Genomic DNA, 25,765 nt, shown 5'->3' with positions numbered 1-25,765 from the left:
TAGGACAGACACCAGCCCTAACTAATGGTTCCTCTGTAGGACAGACACCAGCCCTAACTAATGGTTCCTCTGGTTCCTCTGTAGGACAGACACCAGCCCTAACTATTGGTTCCTCTGTAGGACAGACACCAACCCTAACTAATGGGTCCTCTGGTCCTCTGTAGGACAGACACCAACCCTAACTAATGGTTCCTCTGTAGGACAGACACCAGTCCTAACTAATGTTTCCTCTGTAGGACAGACACCAGCCCTAACTAATGGGTCCTCTGGTCCTCTGTAGGACAGACACCAGCCCTAACTAATGGTTCCTCTGTAGGACAGACACCAGCCCTAACTAATGGTTCCTCTGTAGGACAGACACCAGCCCTAACTAATGGAGGTTCTCATATATTTATAACCGCCAGCTCAGTAACACTAAGAGGTCTTCAATAAAAACCTGTCGAGGGTGAAGTTGTGGAGGTGTGTGTGTGTGTGTGTGTGTGTGTGCTCTCATCTTCTGTAATGACTGAGTAAAAAGAGTCTTGATCATGGAGTCTAATACCTGTGTTTCTCTCTTTCCAGGAAACCGAGATTGCTGTCGACTGCAACCATGTAAGTGCTCCTCTCTCTCTCTCTCTCCTTCCTCGCCCTCTCTCTCTCTCTCTCTCTCTCTCTCTCCCCTCATCTTGACACAGTTTCCCCATCAACGCTTTTGAAGTCTGTCAAAGCTCTGCCAAGTCACACGTACGGGATGAGCGTTGACAGCATCTTCACATGGCAGGAGAAGACCTCCCCTCTGGAGGTGACAGCATCTTCACATGGCAGGAGAAGACCTCCCCTCCGGAGGTGACAGCATCTTCACATGGCAGGAGAAGACCTCCCCTCTGGAGGTGACAGCATCTTCACATGGCAGGAGAAGACCTCCCCTCTGGAGGTGACAGCATCTTCACATGGCAGGAGAAGACCTCCCCTCTGGAGGTGACAGCATCTTCACATGGCAGGAGAAGACCTCCCCTCTGGAGGTGACAGCATCTTCACATGGCAGGAGAAGACCTCCCCTCTGGAGGTGACAGCATCTTCACATGGCAGGAGAAGACCTCCCCTCTGGAGGTGACAGCATCTTCACATGGCAGAAGGAGGTGACAGCATCTTCACATGGCAGGGAAGACCTCCCCTCTGGAGGTGACAGCATCTTCACATGGCAGGACCTCCCTCTGACAGCATCTTCACATGGCATGGAGAAGACCTCCCCTCTGGAGGTGACAGCATCTTCACATGGCAGGAGAAGACCTCCCTCTGGAGGTGACAGCATCTTCACATGGCAGGAGAAGACCTCCCCTCTGGAGGTGACAGCATCTTCACATGGCAGGAGAAGACCTCCCCTCTGGAGGTGACAGCATCTTCACATGGCAGGAGAAGACCTCCCTCTGGAGGTGACAGCATCTTCACATGGCAGGAGAAGACCTCCCCTGGAGGTGACAGCATCTTCACATGGCAGGAGAAGACCTCCCCTCTGGAGGTGACAGCATCTTCACATCACATGGCAGGAGAAGACCTCCCTCTGGAGGTGACAGCATCTTCACATGGCAGGAGAAGACCTCCCCTCTTGACAGCACATGGCAGGAGAAGACCTCCCCTCTGGAGGTGACAGCATCTTCACATGGCAGGAGAAGACCTCACCTCTGGAGGTGACAGCATCTTCACATGGCAGGAGAAGTACACCACTTAGAGGTGTAGTTCAGTCAATGTGGAGCCTCACTAACATGCAGAGATCGTATGATTTGTAAAGAGGCAAAGCTCTTCCTAGTTGTGGCTTCGAGATGTTAATAGCATCACTACAGTTTGTTGTGGCTGCTAGATGTTGATAGGATCACTACAGTTCGTTGTGGCTGCTAGATGTTGATAGGATCACTACAGTTCGTTGTGGCTGCTAGATGTTGATAGGATCACTACAGTAGATGTTGTGGCTGCTAGATGTTGATAGGATCACTACAGTTCGTTGTGGCTGCTAGATGTTGATAGGATCACTACAGTTCGTTGTGGCTGCTAGATGTTGATAGGATCACTACAGTTCGTTGTGGCTGCTAGATGTTGATAGGATCACTACAGTTCGTTGTGGCTGCTAGATGTTGATAGGATCACTACAGTTCGTTGTGGCTGCTAGATGTTGATAGGATCACTACAGTTCGTTGTGGCTGCTAGATGTTGATAGGATCACTACAGTTCGTTGTGGCTGCTAGATGTTGATAGGATCACTACAGTTCGTTGTGGCTGCTAGATGTTGATAGGATCACTACAGTTCGTTGTGGCTGCTAGATGTTGATAGGATCACTACAGTTCGTTGTGGCTGCTAGATGTTGATAGGATCACTACAGTTCGTTGTGGCTGCTAGATGTTGATAGGATCACTACAGTTCGTTGTGGCTGCTAGATGTTGATAGGATCACTACAGTTCGTTGTGGCTGCTAGATGTTGATAGGATCACTACAGTTCGTTGTGGCTGCTAGATGTTGATAGGATCACTACAGTTCGTTGTGGCTGCTAGATGTTAATAGGATCACTACAGTTCGTTGTGGCTGCTAGATGTTGATAGGATCACTACAGTTCGTTGTGGCTGCTAGATGTTGATAGGATCACTACAGTTCGTTGTGGCTGCTAGATGTTGATAGGATCACTACAGTTCGTTGTGGCTGCTAGATGTTGATAGGATCACTACAGTTCGTTGTGGCTGCTAGATGTTGATAGGATCACTACAGTTCGTTGTGGCTGCTAGATGTTGATAGGATCACTACAGTTCGTTGTGGCTGCTAGATGTTGATAGGATCACTACAGTTCGTTGTGGCTGCTAGATGTTGATAGGATCACTACAGTTCGTTGTGGCTGCTAGATGTTGATAGGATCACTACGGTTCGTTGTGGCTGCTAGATGTTGATAGGATCACTACAGTTCGTTGTGGCTGCTAGATGTTGATAGGATCACTACAGTTCGTTGTGGCTGCTAGATGTTGATAGGATCACTACAGTTCGTTGTGGCTGCTAGATGTTGATAGGATCACTACAGTTCGTTGTGGCTGCTAGATGTTGATAGGATCACTACAGTTCGTTGTGGCTGCTAGATGTTGATAGGATCACTACAGTTCGTTGTGGCTGCTAGATGTTGATAGGATCACTACAGTTCGTTGTGGCTGCTAGATGTTGATAGGATCACTACAGTTCGTTGTGGCTGCTAGATGTTGATAGGATCACTACAGTTCGTTGTGGCTGCTAGATGTTGATAGGATCACTACAGTTCGTTGTGGCTGCTAGATGTTGATAGGATCACTACAGTTCGTTGTGGCTGCTAGATGTTGATAGGATCACTACAGTTCGTTGTGGCTGCTAGATGTTGATAGGATCACTACAGTTCGTTGTGGCTGCTAGATGTTGATAGGATCACTACAGTTCGTTGTGGCTGCTAGATGTTGATGATTACAGTTCGTTGTGGCTGCTAGATGTTGATAGGATCACTACAGTTCGTTGTGGCTGCTAGATGTTGATAGGATCACTACAGTTCGTTGTGGCTGCTAGATGTTGATAGGATCACTACAGTTCGTTGTGGCTGCTAGGATGTTGATAGGATCACTACAGTTCGTTGTGGCTGCTAGATGTTGATAGGATCACTACAGTTCGTTGTGGCTGCTAGATGTTGATAGGATCACTACAGTTCGTTGTGGCTGCTAGATGTTGATAGGATCACTACAGTTCGTTGTGGCTGCTAGATGTTGATAGGATCACTACAGTTCGTTGTGGCTGCTAGATGTTGATAGGATCACTACAGTTCGTTGTGGCTGCTAGATGTTGATAGGATCACTACAGTTCGTTGTGGCTGCTAGATGTTGATAGGATCACTACAGTTCGTTGTGGCTGCTAGATGTTGATAGGATCACTACAGTTCGTTGTGGCTGCTAGATGTTGATAGGATCACTACAGTTCGTTGTGGCTGCTAGATGTTGATAGGATCACTACAGTTCGTTGTGGCTGCTAGATGTTGATAGGATCACTACAGTTCGTTGTGGCTGCTAGATGTTGATAGGATCACTACAGTTCGTTGTGGCTGCTAGATGTTGATAGGATCACTACAGTTCGTTGTGGCTGCTAGATGTTGATAGGATCACTACAGTTCGTTGTGGCTGCTAGATGTTGATAGGATCACTACAGTTCGTTGTGGCTGCTAGATGTTGATAGGATCACTACAGTTCGTTGTGGCTGCTAGATGTTGATAGGATCACTACAGTTCGTTGTGGCTGCTAGATGTTGATAGGATCACTACAGTTCGTTGTGGCTGCTAGATGTTGATAGGATCACTACAGTTCGTTGTGGCTGCTAGATGTTGATAGGATCACTACAGTTCGTTGTGGCTGCTAGATGTTGATAGGATCACTACAGTTCGTTGTGGCTGCTAGATGTTGATAGGATCACTACAGTTCGTTGTGGCTGCTAGATGTTGATAGGATCACTACAGTTCGTTGTGGCTGCTAGATGTTGATAGGATCACTACAGTTCGTTGTGGCTGCTAGATGTTGATAGGATCACTACAGTTCGTTGTGGCTGCTAGATGTTGATAGGATCAGTTCGTTGTGGCTGCTAGATGTTGATAGGATCAGTTCGTTGTGGCTGCTAGATGTTGATAGGATCACTACAGTTCGTTGTGGCTGCTAGATGTTGATAGGATCACTACAGTTCGTTGTGGCTGCTAGATGTTGATAGGATCACTACAGTTCGTTGTGGCTGCTAGATGTTGATAGGATCACTACAGTTGTTGTGGCTGCTAGATGTTGATAGGATCACTACAGTTCGTTGTGGCTGCTAGATGTTGATAGGATCACAGTTCGTGGTGGCTGCTAGATGTTGATAGGATCACTACAGTTCGTTGTGGCTGCTAGATGTTGATAGGATCACTACAGTTCGTTGTGGCTGCTAGATGTTGATAGGATCACTACAGTTCGTTGTGGCTGCTAGATGTTGATAGCATCACTACAGTTCGTTGTGGCTGCTAGATGTTGATAGGATCACTACAGTTCGTTGTGGCTGCTAGATGTTGATAGGATCACTACAGTTCGTTGTGGCTGCTAGATGTTGATAGGATCACTACAGTTCGTTGTGGCTGCTAGATGTTGATAGGATCACTACAGTTCGTTGTGGCTGCTAGATGTTGATAGGATCACTACAGTTCGTTGTGGCTGCTAGATGTTGATAGGATCACTACAGTTCGTTGTGGCTGCTAGATGTTGATAGGATCACTACAGTTCGTTGTGGCTGCTAGATGTTGATAGGATCACTACAGTTCGTTGTGGCTGCTAGATGTTGATAGGATCACTACAGTTCGTTGTGGCTGCTAGATGTTGATAGGATCACTACAGTTCGTTGTGGCTGCTAGATGTTGATAGGATCACTACAGTTCGTTGTGGCTGCTAGATGTTGATAGGATCACTACAGTTCGTTGTGGCTGCTAGATGTTGATAGGATCACTACAGTTCGTTGTGGCTGCTAGATGTTGATAGGATCACTACAGTTCGTTGTGGCTGCTAGATGTTGATAGGATCACTACAGTTCGTTGTGGCTGCTAGATGTTGATAGGATCACTACAGTTCGTTGTGGCTGCTAGATGTTGATAGGATCACTACAGTTCGTTGTGGCTGCTAGATGTTGATAGGATCACTACAGTTCGTTGTGGCTGCTAGATGTTGATAGGATCACTACAGTTCGTTGTGGCTGCTAGATGTTGATAGGATCACTACAGTTCGTTGTGGCTGCTAGATGTTGATAGGATCACTACAGTTCGTTGTGGCTGCTAGATGTTGATAGGATCACTACAGTTCGTTGTGGCTGCTAGATGTTGATAGGATCACTACAGTTCGTTGTGGCTGCTAGATGTTGATAGGATCATCACTATCAGTTCGTTGTGGCTGCTAGATGTTGATAGGATCACTACAGTTCGTTGTGGCTGCTAGATGTTGATAGGATCACTACAGTTCGTTGTGGCTGCTAGATGTTGATAGGATCACTACAGTTCGTTGTGGCTGCTAGATGTTGATAGGATCACTACAGTTCGTTGTGGCTGCTAGATGTTGATAGGATCACTACAGTTCGTTGTGGCTGCTAGATGTTGATAGGATCACTACAGTTCGTTGTGGCTGCTAGATGTTGATAGGATCACTACAGTTCGTTGTGGCTGCTAGATGTTGATAGGATCACTACAGTTCGTTGTGGCTGCTAGATGTTGATAGGATCACTACAGTTCGTTGTGGCTGCTAGATGTTGATAGGATCACTACAGTTCGTTGTGGCTGCTAGATGTTGATAGGATCACTACAGTTCGTTGTGGTCGTCCAGGAAGTATTCAGACCCCTTGACTTTCTCCACATTTTGTTACGTTAGACTTCTTCTAAAATGGATTAAATAGTCGCCCCCCCCACATCAATCTACACACAATACACAATAATGACAAAGAAAAAAACAGATTTTTAGGAGTTTGTGCAAATGTATAGAAAGTAAAGTATTCAGATCCTTTGCTCTGTACTTTGTTGAAGCACCGTTAGCCGTCTTTTAACCCCTCTCGCTCAGTTTGTTTTTTATTTTTAATACAGATGCAAACGTTTCTAAAAACCTGTTGTCACTTTATGATGGCGTATTGTGTGTAGATTGATGAGCAACATGTTTTATTGAATCCATTTTAGACTGTAACATAACAGAAGGGGTGTTTTGGGTCTGGAGACACGGGGCTGTTTTGGGTCTGGAGACACGGGGCTGTTTTGGGTCTGGAGACACGGGGGTGTTTTGGGTCTGGAGACACGGGGGTGTTTTGGGTCTGGAGACACGGGGGTGTTTTGGGTCTGGAGACACGGGGCTGTTTTGGGTCTGGAGACACGGGGCTGTTTTGGGTCTGGAGACACGGGGCTGTTTTGGGTCTGGAGACACGGGGCTGTTTTGGGTCTGGAGACACGGGGCTGTTTTGGGTCTGGAGACACGGGGCTGTTTTGGGTCTGGAGACACGGGGCTGTTTTGGGTCTGGAGACACGGGGCTGTTTTGGGTCTGGAGACACGGGGCTGTTTTGGGTCTGGAGACACGGGGCTGTTTTGGGTCTGGAGACACGGGGCTGTTTTGGGTCTGGAGACACGGGGCTGTTTTGGGTCTGGAGACACGGGGCTGTTTTGGGTCTGGAGACACGGGGGCTGTTTGGGTCTGGAGACACGGGGCTGTTTTGGGTCTGGAGACACGGGGCTGTTTTGGGTCTGGAGACACGGGGCTGTTTTGGGTCTGGAGACACGGGGCTGTTTTGGGTCTGGAGACACGGGGCTGTTTTGGGTCTGGAGACACGGGGCTGTTTTGGGTCTGGAGACACGGGGCTGTTTTGGGTCTGGAGACACGGGGCTGTTTTGGGTCTGGAGACACGGGGCTGTTTTGGGTCTGGAGACACGGGGCTGTTTTGGGTCTGGAGACACGGGGCTGTTTTGGGTCTGGAGACACGGGGCTGTTTTGGGTCTGGAGACACGGGGCTGTTTTGGGTCTGGAGACACGGGGCTGTTTTGGGTCTGGAGACACGGGGCTGTTTTTTGGGTCTGGAGACACGGGGCTGTTTTGGGTCTGCCGTGGAGATACAGCCTTCATGTTCTCCCAGAGGGCCTCATGGATAGAGGGCCTCATGGATAGAGGGCCTCATGGATAGAGGGCCTCATGGATAGAGGGCCTCATGGATAGAGGGCCTCATGGATAGAGGGCCTCATGGATAGAGGGCCTCATGGATGAGCTCTCTGCCTGCCTGTTAGGGACAGAAGACGGCTAGTGACTCTTTCACCCCCCCTGCCCCCAACCTCTAAGTTTATCTAAGTTATGTTATGGTACATCTCCTCTCCTCCAACCCAGGTTAGACTGGCAGAGCTGAGATCTGTTATGGTACCTCTCCTCTCCTCCAACCCAGGTTAGACTGGCAGAGCTGAGATCTGTTATGGTACCTCTCCTCTCCTCCAACCCAGGTTAGACTGGCAGAGCTGAGATCTGTTATGGTACCTCTCCTCTCCTCCTCCAACCCAGGTTAGACTGGCAGAGCTGAGATCTGTTATGGTACCTCTCCTCTCCTCCAACCCAGGTTAGACTGGCAGAGCTGAGATCTGTTATGGTACCTCTCCTCTCCTCCAACCCAGGTTAGACTGGCAGAGCTGAGATCTGTTATGGTACCTCTCCTCTCCTCCAACCCAGGTTAGACTGGCAGAGCTGAGATCTGTTATGGTACCTCTCCTCCAACCCAGGTTAGACTGGCAGAGCTGAGATCTGTTATGGTACCAAGTCAGGAATTTTCCCCTACCAACAGGTTCTGTTCTGGTATCATATCTGTCTCTTCTCTCTCCCTCCCTTCTGTCTCTCTGTCTCATTGTCTGTCTCTGTGTGTCTGTCTGTGTGTCTCATGGTCTCTCTCTGTGTGTGTGTCTCATGGTCTGTGTCTGTCTGTGTGTCTCATGGTCTCTCTCTGTCTCTGTGTGTCTGTCTGTGTGTCTCATGGTTTCTCTCCTTCTTCCCTCCAGTTGCTATGGAACTACAAGCTGAACCTGACAATGGATCCCAAGTTTGAGTCTGTGGCCATGGACATCTGCAAGAGTACTATCACTGAGGTTAGTCTGAGGCACACACACACACACACACACACACACACACACGCAGCAACATGTCTTTATGGCTGCAGAGCTGCACCATGAGCCTGATGATGTCAGTCTGTTGTTGCTGTGACATTGACTGGGTCCTAAATGGCCCCCTGTCCCCTATAGGGCACTACCTGTCCCCTGTAGGGCACTACCTGTCCCCTGTAGGGCACCACCTGTCCTCTATAGGGCACCACCTGTCCCCTATAGGGCACTACCTGTCCCCTGTAGGGCACTACCTGTCCCCTGTAGGGCACTACCTGTCCCCTGTAGGGCACTACCTGTCCCCTGTAGGGCACTACCTGTCCCCTGTAGGGCACTACCTGTCCCCTGTAGGGCACTACCTGTCCCCTGTAGGGCACTACCTGTCCCCTGTAGGGCACTACCTGTCCCCTGTAGGGCACTACCTGTCCCCTGTGGGGCACTACCTGTCCCCTGTGGGGCACTACCTGTCCCCTGTGGGGCACTACCTGTCCCCTGTGGGGCACTACCTGTCCCCTGTGGGGCACCACCTGTCCCCTGTGGGGCACCACCTGTCCCCTGTGGGGCACTACCTGTCCCCTGTAGGGCACTACCTGTCCCCTGTAGGGCACCACCTGTCCCCTGTAGGGCACCACCGGTCCCCTGTAGGGCACCACCTGTCCCCTGTAGGGCACCACCTGTCCCCTGTAGGGCACCACCTGTCCCCTGTAGGGCACCACCTGTCCCCTGTAGGGCACTACCTGTCCCCTGTAGGGCACTACCTGTCCCCTGTAGGGCACTACCTGTCCCCTGTAGGGCACTACCTGTCCCCTGTAGGGCACCACCTGTCCCCTGTAGGGCACCACCTGTCCCCTGTAGGGCACCACCTGTCCCCTGTAGGGCACCACCTGTCCCCTATAGGGCACCACCTGTCCCCTATAGGGCACCACCTGTCCCCTATAGGGCACCACCTGTCCCCTGTAGGGCACTACCTGTCCCCTGTAGGGCACCACCGGTCCCCTATAGGGCACCACCGGTCCCCTATAGGGCCGTAGGGACTGTGGGCAATACCTGTCCCCTGTAGGGACTGTGGGCAATACCTGTCCCCTGTAGGGCCGTAGGCACTGTGGGCACCACCTGTCCCCTGTAGGGACTGTAGGCACCGTTTGTCCCCTGTAGGGCACTACCTGTCCCCTATGGGGCACCACCTGTCCCCTGTAGGGCCGTAGGGACTGTGGGCACCACCTGTCCCCTGTAGGGCCGTAGGGACTGTGGGCACTACCTGTCCCCTGTAGGGCACTCCCTGTCCCCTATAGGGCACCACCTGTCCCCTGTAGGGCCGTAGGGACTGTGGGCACTACCTGGCCCCTGTAGGGCACCACCTGTCCCCTGTAGGGCACCACCTGTCCCCTGTAGGGCACCACCTGTCCCCTGTAGGGCACCACCTGTCCCCTGTAGGGCACCACCTGTCCCCTGTAGGGCACCACCTGTCCCCTGTAGGGCACCACCTGTCCCCTGTAGGGCACCACCTGTCCCCTATAGGGCACCACCTGTCCCCTGTAGGGCACCACCTGTCCCCTGTAGGGCACCACCTGTCCCCTGTAGGGCACCACCTGTCCCCTGTAGGGCACCACCTGTCCCCTGTAGGGCACCACCTGTCCCCTATAGGGCACTACCTGTCCCCTGTAGGGCACTACCTGTCCCATGTAGGGCACTACCTGTCCCCTGTAGGGCCGTAGGGACTGTGGGCACTACCTGTCCCCTGTAGGGCACTACCTGTCCCCTATAGGGCACTACCTGTCCCCTATAGGGCACCACCTGTCCCCTGTAGGGCCGTAGGGACTGTGGGCACTACCTGTCCCCTGTAGGGCACCACCTGTCCCCTGTAGGGCACCACCTGTCCCCTGTAGGGCACCACCTGTCCCCTGTAGGGCACTACCTGTCCCCTATAGGGCACCACCTGTCCCCTATAGGGCACTACCTGTCCCCTGTAGGGCCGTAGGGACTGTGGGCACTACCTGTCCCCTGTAGGGCCGTAGGGACTGTGGGCACTACCTGTCCCCTGTAGGGCACCACCTGTCCCATGTAGGGCCGTAGGGACTGTGGGCAATACCTGTCCCCTGTAGGGCCGTAGGGACTGTGGGCACCGCTTGTCTCCTGTAGGGCACTACCTGTCCCCTGTAGGGCCGTAGTACAGAGACAGTGATCTACTCAGCCAGGTCATCTACTCAGCCAGGTCATCTACTCAGCCAGGTCATCTAGCCAGGTCATCTACTCAACCAGGTCATCTAGCCAGGTCATCTAGCCAGGTCATCCCATCTAGCCAGGTCATCCCATCTAGCCAGGTCATCCCATCTAGCCAGGTCATCTCATCTAGCCAGGTCATCTCATCTAGCCAGGTCATCTCATCTAGCCAGGTCATCTCATCTAGCCAGGTCATCTCATCTAGCCAGGTCATCTCATCTAGCCAGGTCATCTCATCTAGCCAGGTCATCTCATCTAGCCAGGTCATCTCATCTAGCCAGGTCATCTCATCTAGCCAGGTCATCCCATCTAGCCAGGTCATCCCATCTAGCCAGGTCATCCCATCTAGCCAGGTCATCTCTTCTAGCCAGGTCATCCCATCTAGCCAGGTCATCTAGCCAGGTCATCTACTCAGCTTTTCCTTCTCTTCCACTGGATGTTTTCAAAGGACAGGTTGTCATAGAGACAATAGAACTTCATCCAATCATTTAAAACACATAATCTTGTTACAGGTTTTCGAGGAGTTAAAACCTATCCTACTATTCAATCCTATTAACAACGTCTGTTTTAACTTCACCTCAGTGGTGTGTGTTGTATTCTAAGGAATGTGTATTTCACCTCTGCCCCCTCAGATTAAAGAGTGTGTATTCCACCTCTGTCCCCCCTCAGATTAAGGAGTGTGTATTTCACCTCTGCCCCCCCCCCCTCAGATTAAGGAGTGTGTATTTCACCTCTGTCCCCCCTCAGATTAAGGAGTGTGTATTTCACCTCTGCCCCCCCCCTCAGATTAAGGAGTGTGTATTTCACCTCTGCCCCCCCCCTCAGATTAAGGAGTGTGTATTTCACCTCTGCCCCCCCTCAGATTAAGGAGTGTGTATTTCACCTCTGCCCCCCCCTCAGATTAAGGAGTGTGTATTTCACCTCTGCCCCCCCCCTCAGATTAAGGAGTGTTCGGAGGAGGAGCGTGGTAAGGGTTACCTGGTGTCCTGCCTGGTGGATCACCGTGGTAACATCACAGAGTACCAGTGTCACCAGTACATCACCAAGATGACCTCTATCATCTTCTCAGACTACAGACTCATCTGTGGCTTCATGGACAAGTGTAGAGAGGACATCAACACGCTACGCTGTGGAAGCATCAACGTTGGAGAGAAGGTGAGATGGGAGGGTGTGTTGTAGTGATGCTCACAGGGAGGAAGGCTGAGGCACCGTCATCTCTCTGAGTTGTCTAGTGATTTGGTTAGGGCCTCTTCATAGTGCAGTACTGAAGGATTTATCGTGTGGGAGGACAATCCAGATCAATACAGGTTGGATTACCGATGGGGTTTGTTCTTCACTGGTTGGCCCTTTTTTTTAATAGATATGGGACTTTATCAAGGTGGGACTTTGTTTTTTGAATTCTTTGTGGATCTGTGTAATCTGAGGGAAATATGTGTCTCTAGTATGGTCATACATTGGACAGGAGGTTTGGAAGTGCAGCTCCGTTTCCAACTCATTTTGTGGGCAGTGAGCACATAGCCTGTCTTCTCCTGAGAGCCTCTCTTACAGAAAAAAGGATTGAGATAAACTTGTGTTATTGACCAAATGCTTATTTTCCACCATAATTTGCAAATAAATTCATTAAACATCCTACAATGTGATTTTTCTGGATATTTTTCTCATTTTGTCTGTCATAGTTGAAGTGTACCTATGATGACAATTACAGGCCTCTCTTCTTTTTAATTGGGAGAACTTGCACAATTGGTGGCTGACTAAATACTTTTTTGCCCCACTGTATATGAAGTTGATGCAAAGAGACAATATTTGCAGTGTTGACCCTTCTTTTTCAAGACCTCTGCACTCCACCCTGGCATGCTATCAATTAACTTCTGGGCCACATCCTGACTGATGGCAGCCCATTCTTGCATAATCAATGCTTGGAGTTTGTCATAATTTGTGTAGAAGATCTAGGTGCTGCTGTAGGTCCTCCTTGGTTGGTGACCGAAGCACCAGATCATCAACAAACAGTAGACATTAGACTTCAGATTGTAGTAGGGTGAGGCCTGGTGCTGTTACTGAGTTTAAGTATAACCAATTGGAACACTTTCTCTGCTCCTCTCTCCCTCTGCTCCCACCCTCACTCTGACCCCTCCCTCCCCCTTACCTCACAACCCCCCCCAGGACATCCATTCACAGGGTGAGGTCATAGCGTGTCTGGAGAAAGCCTTAGTCCGAGAGGCGGAGCAACAGGACCAGGCTCATCCAATCAGAGAGGAGTGTAAGAAGAGCATCATGCGCGTAGCGGAGCTGTCGTCAGACGACTTCCACCTGGACAGATTCCTGTACTTCTCCTGCCGAGAGGACCGAGAACGCTTCTGTGAAAACGTACGCTGCTCATCTTGCCTTACATAACAGTCTCCCAAATGACAATTATCTGATGCTTCAGGTTACTGAGGACACTGACTGGTCTCTGTTCTTCAGGTTACTGAGGACACTGACTGGTCTCTGTTCTTCAGGTTACCGAGGACAGTGACTGGTCTCTGTTCTTCGGGTTACTGAGGACAGTGACTGGTCTTTGTTCTTCAGGTTACCGAGGACAGTGACTGGTCTCTGTTCTCTCTCCAGGTTACCGAGGACAGTGACTGGTCTCTGTTCATCAGGTTACTGAGGACACTGACTGGTCTCTGTTATTCAGGTTACTGAGGACAGTGACTGGTCTCTGTTCTCTCTCCAGGTTACCGAGGACAGTGACTGGTCTCTGTTCTTCAGGTTACTGAGGACACTGACTGGTCTCTGTTCTTCAGGTTACTGAGGACACTGACTGGTCTCTGTTCTCTCTCCAGGTTACCGAGGACAGTGACTGGTCTCTGTTCTTCAGGTTACCGAGGACAGTGACTGGTCTCTGTTCTTCAGGTTACCGAGGACAGTGACTGGTCTCTGTTCTTCAGGTTACTGAGGACACTGACTGGTCTCTGTTCTTCAGGTTACCGAGGACACTGACTGGTCTCTGTTCTTCAGGTTACTGAGGACACTGACTGGTCTCTGTTCTTCAGGTTACTGAGGACACTGACTGGTCTCTGTTCTTCAGGTTACTGAGGACACTGACTGGTCTCTGTTCTTCAGGTTACTGAGGACAGTGACTGGTCTCTGTTCTTCAGGTTACTGAGGACACTGACTGGTCTCTGTTCTCTCTCCAGGTTACCGAGGACAGTGACTGGTCTCTGTTCTTCAGGTTACCGAGGACAGTGACTGGTCTCTGTTCTTCAGGTTACCGAGGACAGTGACTGGTCTCTGTTCTTCAGGTTACTGAGGACACTGACTGGTCTCTGTTCTTCAGGTTACTGAGGACACTGACTGGTCTCTGTTCTTCAGGTTACCGAGGACACTGACTGGTCTCTGTTCTTCAGGTTACCGAGGACACTGACTGGTCTCTGTTCTTCAGGTTACCGAGGACACTGACTGGTCTCTGTTCTTCAGGTTACTGAGGACACTGACTGGTCTTTGTTCTACTTCAGGTTACTGAGGACAGTGACTGGTCTCTGTTCTACTTCAGGTTACTGAGGACAGTGACTGGTCTCTGTTCTTCAGGTTACTGAGGACACTGACTGGTCTCTGTTGTTCAGGTTACTGAGGACACTGACTGGTCTCTGTTGTTCAGGTTACCGAGGACACTGACTGGTCTCTGTTCTTCAGGTTACCGAGGACACTGACTGGTCTCTGTTCTTCTTCAGGTTACTGAGGACACTGACTGGTCTCTGTTCAGGTTAATGAGGACAGTGACTGGTCTCTGTTCTTCATGTTACTGAGGACACTGACTGGTCTCTGTTCTTCAGGTTACCGAGGACACTGACTGGTCTCTGTTCTTCAGGTTACTGAGGACACTGACTGGTCTCTGTTCTTCAGGTTACTGAGGACACTGACTGGTCTCTGTTCTTCTTGAGGACAGTGACTGGTCTCTGTTCTTGTTAGGACAGTGACTGGTCTCTGTTCTTAAGGTTACCGAGGACAGTGACTGGTCTCTGTTCTTCAGGTTACCGAGGACAGTGACTGGTCTCTGTTCTTCTTCAGGTTACCGAGGACAGTGACTGGTCTCTGTTCTTCTTCAGGTTACCGAGGACAGTGACTGGTCTCTGTTCTTCTTCAGGTTACCGAGGACAGTGACTGGTCTCTGTTCTTCTTCAGGTTACCGAGGACAGTGACTGGTCTCTGTTGTTCGGGTTACCGAGGACAGTGACTGGTCTCTGTTTCAGGTTACCGAGGACAGTGACTGGGTTGTTCGGGTTCCGAGGACAGTGACTGGTCTGTTGTTCGGGTTACCGAGGACAGTGACTGGTCTCTGTTGTTCGGTTACCGAGGGTCTCTGTTGTTGTTACCGGACAGTGACTTGACTGGTCTCTGTTGTTCGGGTTACCGAGGACAGTGACTGGTCTGTTGTTCGGGTTACCGAGGACAGTGACTGGTCTCTGTTGTTCGGGTTACCGAGGACAGTGACTGGTCTCTGTTGTTCGGGTTACCGAGGACAGTGACTGGTCTCTGTTGTTCGGGTTACCGAGGACAGTGACTGGTCTCTGTTGTTCGGGTTACCGAGGACAGTGACTGGTCTCTGTTGTTCGGGTTACCGAGGACAGTGACTGGTCTCTGTTGTTCGGGTTACCGAGGACACTGACTGGTCTCTGTTGTTCGGGTTACCGAGGACACTGACTGGTCTCTGTTCTTCTTCGGGTTACCGAGGACACTGACTGGTCTCTGTTCTTCTTCGGGTTACTGAGGACAGTGACTGGTCTCTGTTCTTCAGGTTACCGAGGACACTGACTGGTCTCTGTTCTTCAGGTTACCGAGGACAGTGACTGGTCTCTGTTCTACTTCGGGTTACTGAGGACAGTGACTGGTCTCTGTTCTTCTTCAGGTTACTGAGGACAGTGACTGGTCTCTGTTCTACTTCGGGTTACTGAGGACAGTGACTGGTCTCTGCTGTTCGGGTTACTGAGGATGTTGACTGGCCTCTGTGTTTCTCTGTTCTTCCAGACCCAAGCAGGAGAGGGCAAGGTCTACAAGTGTCTCTTCAGCCACAAGTTTGAGGAGGCCATGTCTGAGAAGGTATGGAGAAAACCACTGATGGAGACGTGCAGATGATTTATATCAACATGTATATTATTTATTATATACACTACATACAAACATATGGCATTTCTAGTAGAGGTCGACCGATTTATGATTTTTCAACGCCGGTACCGATTATTGGAGGATCAAAAAAAGGCGATACCGATTAATCGGCCGAATTTGTATTTATTTTATTTGTAATAATGACAATTACAACAATACTGAATGAACACTTATTTTAACTTAATATAATACATAAATAAAAATATATTTGGCCTCAAATAAATAATGAAACATGTTCAATTTGGTTTAAATAATGCAAAAACAAAGTGTTGGAGAAGAAAGTAAAAGTGCAATATGTTCCGGTTCCGGGTTGGAGCGAGCGGTCGCATCTACACTTCGGTCCGCAGGTAGTATAACTTTTCATTACATTTCATTATAGTACAACGGTTTGATTTGTCTAATCTTAGCAATTTCTTCTTAGCTAGCTACATAGCCGTCTTTGTATCAAAGATAATTGCGTAATTATCGTATTTCGTCGTCCTAACGTAGTCTACACTGCTTTCTGCCCAGCAGCTAGCTAACGTCCACTAGCACAGCAGCTAGCTAACGTCCACTAGCACTGTAGAAACTATTACACTCAACGACTCGATTAGTGTAGTGTTAGCTAGCTACATAGTTGTCTTTGCTGTCTTCGTATCCAAGGTAATTGTGTAGTTTAGAGTGTGTAGACTTAGAGTGATTATCTTAATTTACCGAGGTTAGCTAGCCAACTATTTGTCGTCCTTAACGTAGGAGTCACTGCTAGCTAGCTAGCCAACAGCTAGCCAACGTCTTCCGAATTGAACTTCAACAACCCGGTCAACATTCCGCCTCGTTCCACAGGTAGTATCACATTTTCATTTCACTTCATTACAGTCCAACGGTTTGATTTGTTTGATCGTAGCTAGCTAGCTACATAGCCGTCTTTGTATCTAAGACAATTGTGTAGTCTGGAGCGATTTTCTAGGTTAGCTAGCCAGCTATAGTCGTCCTTTTAACGTAACGTTACGTAATCAACACTGCTAGCTAGCCAGCTAGCCCCCGATTAGCAGCACTGTAGAAACTATTACACTCGACGGAACGACTTGATTAGTGTAGTGTCAACAACGTAGCCACTGCCAGCTAGCCTACTCCAGCAGTACTGTATCATTTCAATCATTTTAGTCAATAAGATTCTTGCTACGTAAGCTTAACGTTCTGAACATTCGATAAGTGTAGTCCACTTGTCATTCCAATCTCCTTTGCATTAGCGTAGCCTCTTCTGTAGCCTGTCAACTATGTGTCTATCTATCCCTGTTCTCTCCTCTCTGCACAGACCATACAAACGCTCCACACCGCATGGCCGCGGCCACCCTAATCTGGTGGTCCCAGCGCGCACGACCCACGTGGAGTTCCAGGTCTCCGGTAGCCTCTGGAACTGCCAATCTGCGGCCAACAAGGCAGAGTTCATCTCAGCCTATGCCTCCCTCCAGTCCCTCGACTTCTTGGCACTGACGGAAACATGGATCACCACAGACAACACTGCTACTCCTACTGCTCTCTCTTCGTCCGCCCACGTGTTCTCGCACACCCCGAGAGCTTCTGGTCAGCGGGGTGGTGGCACCGGGATCCTCATCTCTCCCAAGTGGTCATTCTCTCTCTCTCCCCTTACCCATCTGTCTATCGCCTCCTTTGAATTCCATGCTGTCACAGTTACCAGCCCTTTCAAGCTTAACATCCTTATCATTTATCGCCCTCCAGGTTCCTCGGAGAGTTCATCAATGAGCTTGATGCCTTGATAAGCTCCTTTCCTGAGGACGGCTCACCTCTCACAGTCCTGGGCGACTTTAACCTCCCCACGTCTACCTTTGACTCATTCCTCTCTGCCTCCTTCTTTCCAATCCTCTCCTCTTTTGACCTCACCTCTCACCTTCCCCCTACTCACAAGGCAGGCAATACGCTCGACCTCATCTTTACTAGATGCTGTTCTTCCACTAACCTCATTGCAACTCCCCTCCAAGTCTCCGACCACTACCTTGTATCCTTTTCCCTCTCGCTCTCATCCAACACTTCCCACACTGCCCCTACTCGGATGGTATCGCGCCGTCCCAACCTTCGCTCTCTCCCCGCTACTCTCTCCTCTTCCATCCTATCATCTCTTCCCTCTGCTCATACCTTCTCCAACCTATCTCCTGATTCTGCCTCCTCAACCCTCCTCTCTTCCCTTTCTGCATCCTTTGACTCTCTATGTCCCCTATCCTCCAGGCCGGCTCGGTCCTCCCCCCTCCCGCTCCGTGGCTCGACGACTCATTGCGAGCTCACAGAACAGTGCTCCGGGCAGCCGAGCGGAAATGGAGGAAAACTCGCCTCCCTGCGGACCTGGCATCCTTTCCCCTCCTCTCTACATTTTCCTCCTCTGTCTCTGCTGCTAAAGCCACTTTCTTCCACTCTAAATTCCAAGCATCTGCCTCTAACCCTAGGAAGCTCTTTGCCACCTTCTCCTCCCTTCTGAATCCTCCTCCCCCTCCCCCCTCCTCCCTCTCTGCAGATGACTTCGTCAACCATTTTGAAAAGAAGGTCGACGACATCCGATCCTCGTTTGCTAAGTCAAACGACACCGCTGGTTCTGCTCACACTGCCCTACCCTGTGCTCTGACTTCTTTCTCCCCTCTCTCTCCAGATGAAATCTCTCTTCTTGTGACGGCCGGCCGCCCAACAACCTGCCCGCTTGACCCTATCCCCTCCTCTCTTCTCCAGACCATTTCCGGAGACCTTCTCCCTTACCTCACCTCGCTCATCAACTCATCCCTGACCGCTGGCTACGTCCCTTCCGTCTTCAAGAGAGCGAGAGTTGCACCCCTTCTGAAAAACCTACACTCGATCCCTCCGATGTCAACAACTACAGACCAGTATCCCTTCTTTCTTTTCTCTCCAAAACTCTTGAACGTGCCGTCCTTGGCCAGCTCTCCCGCTATCTCTCTCAGAATGACCTTCTTGATCCAAATCAGTCAGGTTTCAAGACTAGTCATTCAACTGAGACTGCTCTTCTCTGTTTCACGGAGGCGCTCCGCACTGCTAAAGCTAACTCTCTCTCCTCTGCTCTCATCCTTCTAGACCTATCGGCTGCCTTCGACACTGTGAACCATCAGATCCTCCTCTCCACCCTCTCCGAGTTGGGCATCTCCGGCGCGGCCCACGCTTGGATTGCGTCCTACCTGACAGGTCGCTCCTACCAGGTGGCGTGGCGAGAATCTGTCTCCTCGCCACGCGCTCTCACCACTGGTGTCCCCCAGGGCTCTGTTCTAGGCCCTCTCCTATTCTCGCTATACACCAAGTCACTTGGCTCTGTCATAACCTCACATGGTCTCTCCTATCATTGCTATGCAGACGACACACAATTAATCTTCTCCTTTCCCCTTCTGATGACCAGGTGGCGAATCGCATCTCTGCATGTCTGGCAGACATATCAGTGTGGATGACGGATCACCACCTCAAGCTGAACCTCGGCAAGACGGAGCTGCTCTTCCTCCCGGGGAAGGACTGCCCGTTCCATGATCTCGCCATCACGGTTGACAACTCCATTGTTTCCTCCTCCCAGAGCGCTAAGAACCTTGGCGTGATCCTGGACAACACCCTGTCGTTCTCAACTAACATCAAGGCGGTGGCCCGTTCCTGTAGGTTCATGCTCTACAACATCCGCAGAGTACGCCCCTGCCTCACACAGGAAGCGGCGCAGGTCCTAATCCAGGCACTTGTCATCTCCCGTCTGGATTACTGCAACTCGCTGTTGGCTGGGCTCCCTGCCTCTGCCATTAAACCCCTACAACTCATCCAGAACGCCGCAGCCCGTCTGGTGTTCAACCTTCCCAAGTTCTCTCACGTCACCCCGCTCCACCGCTCTCTCCACTGGCTTCCAGTTGAAGCTCGCATCCGCTACAAGACCATGGTGCTTGCCTACGGAGCTGTGAGGGGAACGGCACCGCAGTACCTCCAGGCTCTGATCAGGCCCTACACCCAAACAAGGGCACTGCGTTCATCCACCTCTGGCCTGCTCGCCTCCCTACCACTGAGGAAGTACAGTTCCCGCTCAGCCCAGTCAAAACTGTTTGCTGCTCTGGCCCCCCAATGGTGGAACAAACTCCCTCACGACGCCAGGACAGCGGAGTCAATCACCACCTTCCGGAGACACCTGAAACCCCACCTCTTCAAGGAATACCTAGGATAGGATAAAGCAATCCTTCTCACCCCCCCTTAAATGGTTTAGATGCACTATTGTAAAGTGGCTGTTCCACTGATGTCAGAAGGTGAATTCACCAATTTGTAAGTCGCTCTGGATAAGAGCGTCTGCTAAATGACTTAAATGTAAATGTAAGTGCAATTTGTGCCATGTAAGAAAGCTAACGTTTCAGTTCCTTGCTCAGAACATGAGAACATATGAAAGTTGGTGGTTCCCACTCCTTGTGGAGTGAAATGAGAGGCAGGTGGTTAGAGCGTTGGACTAGTTAACTGTAAAGTTGAATCCCAAAATCTGTCGTTCTGCCCCTGGACAGGCAGTTAACCCACTGTTCCCCTGAACAGGGCAGTTAACCCACTGTTCCCCTGAACAGGGCAGTTAACCCACTGTTCCCCTGAACAGGGCAGTTAACCCACTGTTCCCAGGCCGTCATTGAAAATAAGAATGTGTTCTTAACTGATCTTGCCGAGTTAAATAAAGGTTAAATAAAAATAATACTGATTTCCGCTTTATGAAATCGGCCCTAATCAATCGGCCATTCCGATTAATCGGTCGACCTCTAATTTCTAGTCTAAGATATTCCAGCATAGTCACTGCGTAGACAAACCCACAGTACTGTGTTAGGCTGGGAGATAGGGAGATTTGTGGTCAGGACTGTGTTCGGCTGGGAGAGAGGGAGATTTGTGGTCAGGACTGTGTTCGGCTGGGAGAGAGGGAGATTTGTGGTCAGGACTGTGTTCGGCTGGGAGAGAGGGAGATTTGTGGTCAGGACTGTGTTCGGCTGGGAGAGAGGGAGATTTGTGGTCAGGACTGTGTTCGGCTGGGAGAGAGGGAGATTTGTGGTCAGGACTGTGTTCGGCTGGGAGAGAGGGAGATTTGTGGTCAGGACTGTGTTCGGCTGGGAGAGAGGGAGATTTGTGGTCAGGACTGTGTTCGGCTGGGAGAGAGGGAGATTTGTGGTCAGGACTGTGTTCGGCTGGGAGAGAGGGAGATTTGTGGTCAGGACTGAGAATAAGAATGAAGCTACATGCTGTCAACAGTGCTTTGATGAAGCTTTTAGTGGTTGGGTGTTGAACTAAAGGCTTTATTAAAGGGTCATTAAAGGGGCGGCCAATAGTGAGCAGACATTTTCTTTCTCAAGCTGTCATTTTTCAGCTCCTATGCCATATTTGGACGTGTGTAAAAGCTCTCTTTTTATGTGACAATGACTAAAACTTCTCTCTGTCTCTCCTCCCTCCCTCCCTCCCTCCCTCCCTCCCTCCCTCCCTCCCTCAGTGTCGAGAGGCCCTGACTACGCGTCAGAAGCTGATAACCCAGGACTACAAGGTTAGCTACTCTCTGACCAAGGCCTGTAAGGCCGACCTCAGGAAGCACCGCTGTAACCTGGACACCAACATGCCCCGCGCTAGAGAGGCACGACTATCATATCTGCTACTATGCCTGGAGTCTGCTGTACACAGGGGTGGGTGGAAGAGAGAGAGTGTGTGTGTACATATGTATGAGAGGTTATAAATGCCATACATTAACTGTTGAATGTGTATGAGGGGTGATAAATGCCATACATTAACTGTTGAATGTGTATACATGTGTATGAGGGGTGATAAATGCCATACATTAACTGTTGAATGTATATACATGTGTATGAGGGGTGATAAATGCCATACATTAACTGTTGAATGTGTATACATGTGTATGAGGGTGATAAATGCCATACATTAACTGTTGAATGTGTATACATGTGTATGAGGGGTGATAAATGCCATACATTAACTGTTGAATGTGTATACATGTGTATGAGGGGTGATAAATGCCATACATTAACTGTTGAATGTGTATACATGTGTATGAGGGTGATAAATGCCATACATTAACTGTTGAATGTGTATACATGTGTATGAGGGGTGATAAATGCCATACATTAACTGTTGAATGTGTATACATGTGTATGAGGGGTGATAAATGCCATACATTAACTGTTGAATGTGTATACATGTGTATGAGGGGTGATAAATGCCATACATTAACTGTTGAATGTATATACATGTGTATGAGGGGTGATAAATGCCATACATTAACTGTTGAATGTGTATACATGTGTATGAGGGGTGATAAATGCCAAACACATGTACACACATTCAACGGTTAATTGTTTGATGGTTGATACTTGAAGGTGTGACTTGAACGTGTGTATTTACAAATATATATTTTTATTGTTTATGTGTAACGATACGAAGTGTCTGATTTAATTCAGTTCCTAACAGCAGCTTTAATGGAATTCACTCCACAATATAATAGGCAATGTACTAACAGGACCCCTGGGGGTTATAATGCCTGTATAGAAACACACGAACCACATTACTTATTGTTCAGTGGGTCTACAGTCATTGTGACAAATATATCTAGCTATGTTAAGAATGATTTAAAATATATTTTAATTCTGATTGAATGTTGCTTTATGTTTCTGCTTTATAGCTTAAGTTATAGCCTAACATGAAGGAAATGACAGGTCAGTGACCTTTAACCTAATGAATGCAGACCCAATGAACAATAAGTTGTGTGGTTAATGTGTTTGTATACAGGTCCTGTTTGTGCGGGGGGGTCCTGTTTGTGCGGGGGTCCTGTTTGTGCGGGGGGTCCTGTTTGTGCGGGGGTCCTGTTTGTGCGGGGGTCCTGTTTGTGGGGGGGGGGTCCTGTTTGTGCGGGGGGGTCCTGTTTGTGCGGGGGGGTCCTGTTTGTGCGGGGGGGTCCTGTTTGTGCGGGGGTCCTGTTTGTGCGGGGGTCCTGTTTGTGCGGGGGTCCTGTTTGTGCGGGGGTCCTGTTTGTGCGGGGGTCCTGTTTGTGGGGGGTCCTGTTTGTGGGGGGGTCCTGTTTGTGGGGGGTCCTGTTTGTGCGGGGGTCCTGTTATATTGTGGAGTGAATTCCATTAACGCAGCTGTTAGGAACTGAATTAATCAGACATTCACTCTTCGTATTGTTATAATGTTCCCTCAATGTTTTCGTCACCATCCAAATTTCAGGTCTGCTGAGCTCAAATGTGAACGTCGTGAAAATGCTGTGCAACTTCCAGTGCGCGTTTACTGTGAACACTGAGGCTGTACCTGCTTTAAGTTAGTTTTACTGTGAACACTGAGGCTGTACCCGCTTTAAGCTACAGTTTTACTGTGAACACTGAGGCTGTACCCGCTTGAAGTTAGTTTTACTGTGAACACTGAGGCTGTACCTGCTTTAAGTTACAGTTTTACTGTGAACACTGAGGCTGTACCCGCTTGAAGTTAGTTTTACTGTGAACACTGAGGCTGTACCCACTTTAAGTTACAGTTTTACTGTGAACACTGAGGCTGTACCCACTTTAAGTTACAGTTTTACTGTGAACACTGAGGCTGTACCTGCTTTAAGTTAGTTTTACTGTGAACACTGAGGCTGTACCTGCTTTAAGTTACAGTTTTACTGTGAACACTGAGGCTGTACCTGCTTTAAGTTACAGTTTTACTGTGAACACTGAGGCTGTACCTGCTTGAAGTTACAGTTTTACTGTGAACACTGAGGCTGTACCTGCTTGAAGTTACAGTTTTACTGTGAACACTGAGGCTGTACCTGCTTTAAGTTACTGTTTTAACATTAGCCAAGTAGGCTACTGTGGCTATTGGATCATAATATAGGCCTACCAGAGTGTCCTACCATCAAAAACAATGGAGAAAATGCATCCCATAACACTTTAACATGGAAATAGCTGTTCTACTATTCAGCCTACAGTAGCAGCCAATGTGTGGTACCAATGTATGTCTACATTCCATGAGACTTGCAGGGCTTGACATTAACCTGTTTATCCACTTGTCCTTCAGACAAGATGACTGTTGCTTGATGCAAGAAACCACTTCACAAAATAAAATGCACTATTATTCATGGTTGAATGGTCCAAAAAATAACACATTTACACATTTAAGTAAAACATTTATTTAAAAAAAATCACGTTCACATGTTCATTTATGGCGTTTATCACCCCTCATTTACAGAGCATGTGGAAAGTATTCAGACCCTTTACCCAGTACTTTGTTGAAGCACCTTTGGCAGCGATTACAGCCTCCAGTCTTCTTCGTGGGTATGACGCTACAAGCTTGGCACACCTGTATTTGGGGAGTTTCTCCCGTTCTTCTCTGCAGATCATCTCAAGCTCTGTCAGGTTGGACGGGGAGCGTCGCTCCACATTGAGACGTGTCCTGAAGCCACTCCTGCGTTGTCGTGGCTGTGTGCTTAGTGTCGTTGTCCTGTTGGAAGGTGAACCTCCGCCCCAGTCTGAGGTCCTGAGCGATCTGGAGCAGGTTTTCATCAAGGATCTCTCTGTACTTTGCTCCGTTCATCTTTCCCTCCATCCTGATGAATCTCCCAGTCCATGCTGCTGAAAAACATCACCACAGCATGATGCTGCCACCACCATGCTTCAACGTAGGGATGGTGCCAGGTTTCCTCCAGACGTTACGTTTGGCAGTCAGTCATTTCAATCTTGGTTTCATCAGACCAGAGAATCTTGTTTTGTCAGTCTGAGAGTCTTAGGTACCTTCTGGCAAACTCCAAGCGAACTGTCATCTGCCTTTTACTGAGGAGTGGCTTCCATCAGGTCACTACCATAAAGCCCTGATTGGTGAAGTGCGGCAGAGATAGTTGTCCTTCTGGAAGGTTCTCCGATCTCCACAGAGGAACTCTGGAGCTCTGTCAGAGTGACCATTTGGTTCTTAGTCACCTCCCTTACCAAGGACCTTCTCCCCTGTTTGGCCGGGCAGCCAGCTCTAGGAAGAGTCTTGGTGGTTCCAAACTTCTTCCATTTTAGAATGATGGAGGCCACTGTGTTCTTGGGAACCTTCAATGCTGCAGAAATGTGTTGGTTCCCTTTCCCAGATCTGTGCCTCGACACAATCCTATCTCGGAGCTCTAGGGACAATTCCTTCGACCTCATGGCTTGGATTTTGCTCTGACATGCACTGTCATCTGTGGGACCTTATATAGACAGGTGTGTGTCTTTCCAAATCAGGTCCAATCAGTTGAATTTACCACAGGTAGAGTCCAATCAAGTTGTAGAAACATCTCAAGGATGATCAATGGAGACAGGATGCACCTGAGCTCAATTTAATCTCATAGCAAAGGGTCTGAATACTTATTTCAAAAGGTATTTCTGTTTTTTAATTTCTACAAATCTGTTTTCTCTTTGTCATTATGGGGTTTTGTGTGTAGATTGATGGGGAAAAAGTCTAACATAAAATGTGGAAAACCTGGGTCTAAATACTTTCTGAATGCCTCTCTAACCCTATCCCCTCCTCTCTCCCCAGGTCTCCAGGATGCTGGTCTGAATGCCTCTCAACCCTATCCCCTCCTCTCTCCCCAGGTCTCCAGGATGCTGGTCTGAATGCCTCTCTAACCCTATCCCCTCCTCTCTCCCCAGGTCTCCAGGATGCTGGTCTGAATGCCTCTCTAACCCATCCCCTCCTCTCTCCCCAGGTCTCCAGGATGCTGGTCTGAATGCCTCTCAACCCATCCCCTCCTCTCTCCCCAGGTCTCCAGGATGCTGGTCTGAATGCCTCTCTA

The 25,765-nt window shown here is 49.3% G+C and overlaps 1 protein-coding gene across 1 annotated transcript in view; it reads left to right on the top strand.

Annotated features, from left to right (window-relative positions):
• Positions 1-561: 561 nt before the first annotated feature.
• Positions 562-25,765, top strand: part of LOC135533703 (Golgi apparatus protein 1-like) — a gene marked incomplete at its 5' end in the record, with an annotated part of 48,563 nt that continues 23,359 nt past the window's right edge. The window contains 6 exons of the mRNA XM_064960969.1: positions 562-591; positions 8,536-8,622; positions 11,794-12,009; positions 13,015-13,218; positions 15,859-15,930; positions 21,464-21,650. Coding sequence (XP_064817041.1) covers positions 562-591; positions 8,536-8,622; positions 11,794-12,009; positions 13,015-13,218; positions 15,859-15,930; positions 21,464-21,650 — 796 coding nt within the window. The remainder of the gene's footprint in view (positions 592-8,535; positions 8,623-11,793; positions 12,010-13,014; positions 13,219-15,858; positions 15,931-21,463; positions 21,651-25,765) is intronic.

The sequence above is a fragment of the Oncorhynchus masou genome, unplaced genomic scaffold (genome assembly GCF_036934945.1).
Source record: "Oncorhynchus masou masou isolate Uvic2021 unplaced genomic scaffold, UVic_Omas_1.1 unplaced_scaffold_2605, whole genome shotgun sequence".
Classification (NCBI taxonomy): Eukaryota; Metazoa; Chordata; class Actinopteri; order Salmoniformes; family Salmonidae; genus Oncorhynchus; species Oncorhynchus masou.
The sequence above is the reverse complement of the archived record's forward strand: the minus strand, read 5'-3'. Positions and strand labels throughout refer to the sequence as shown.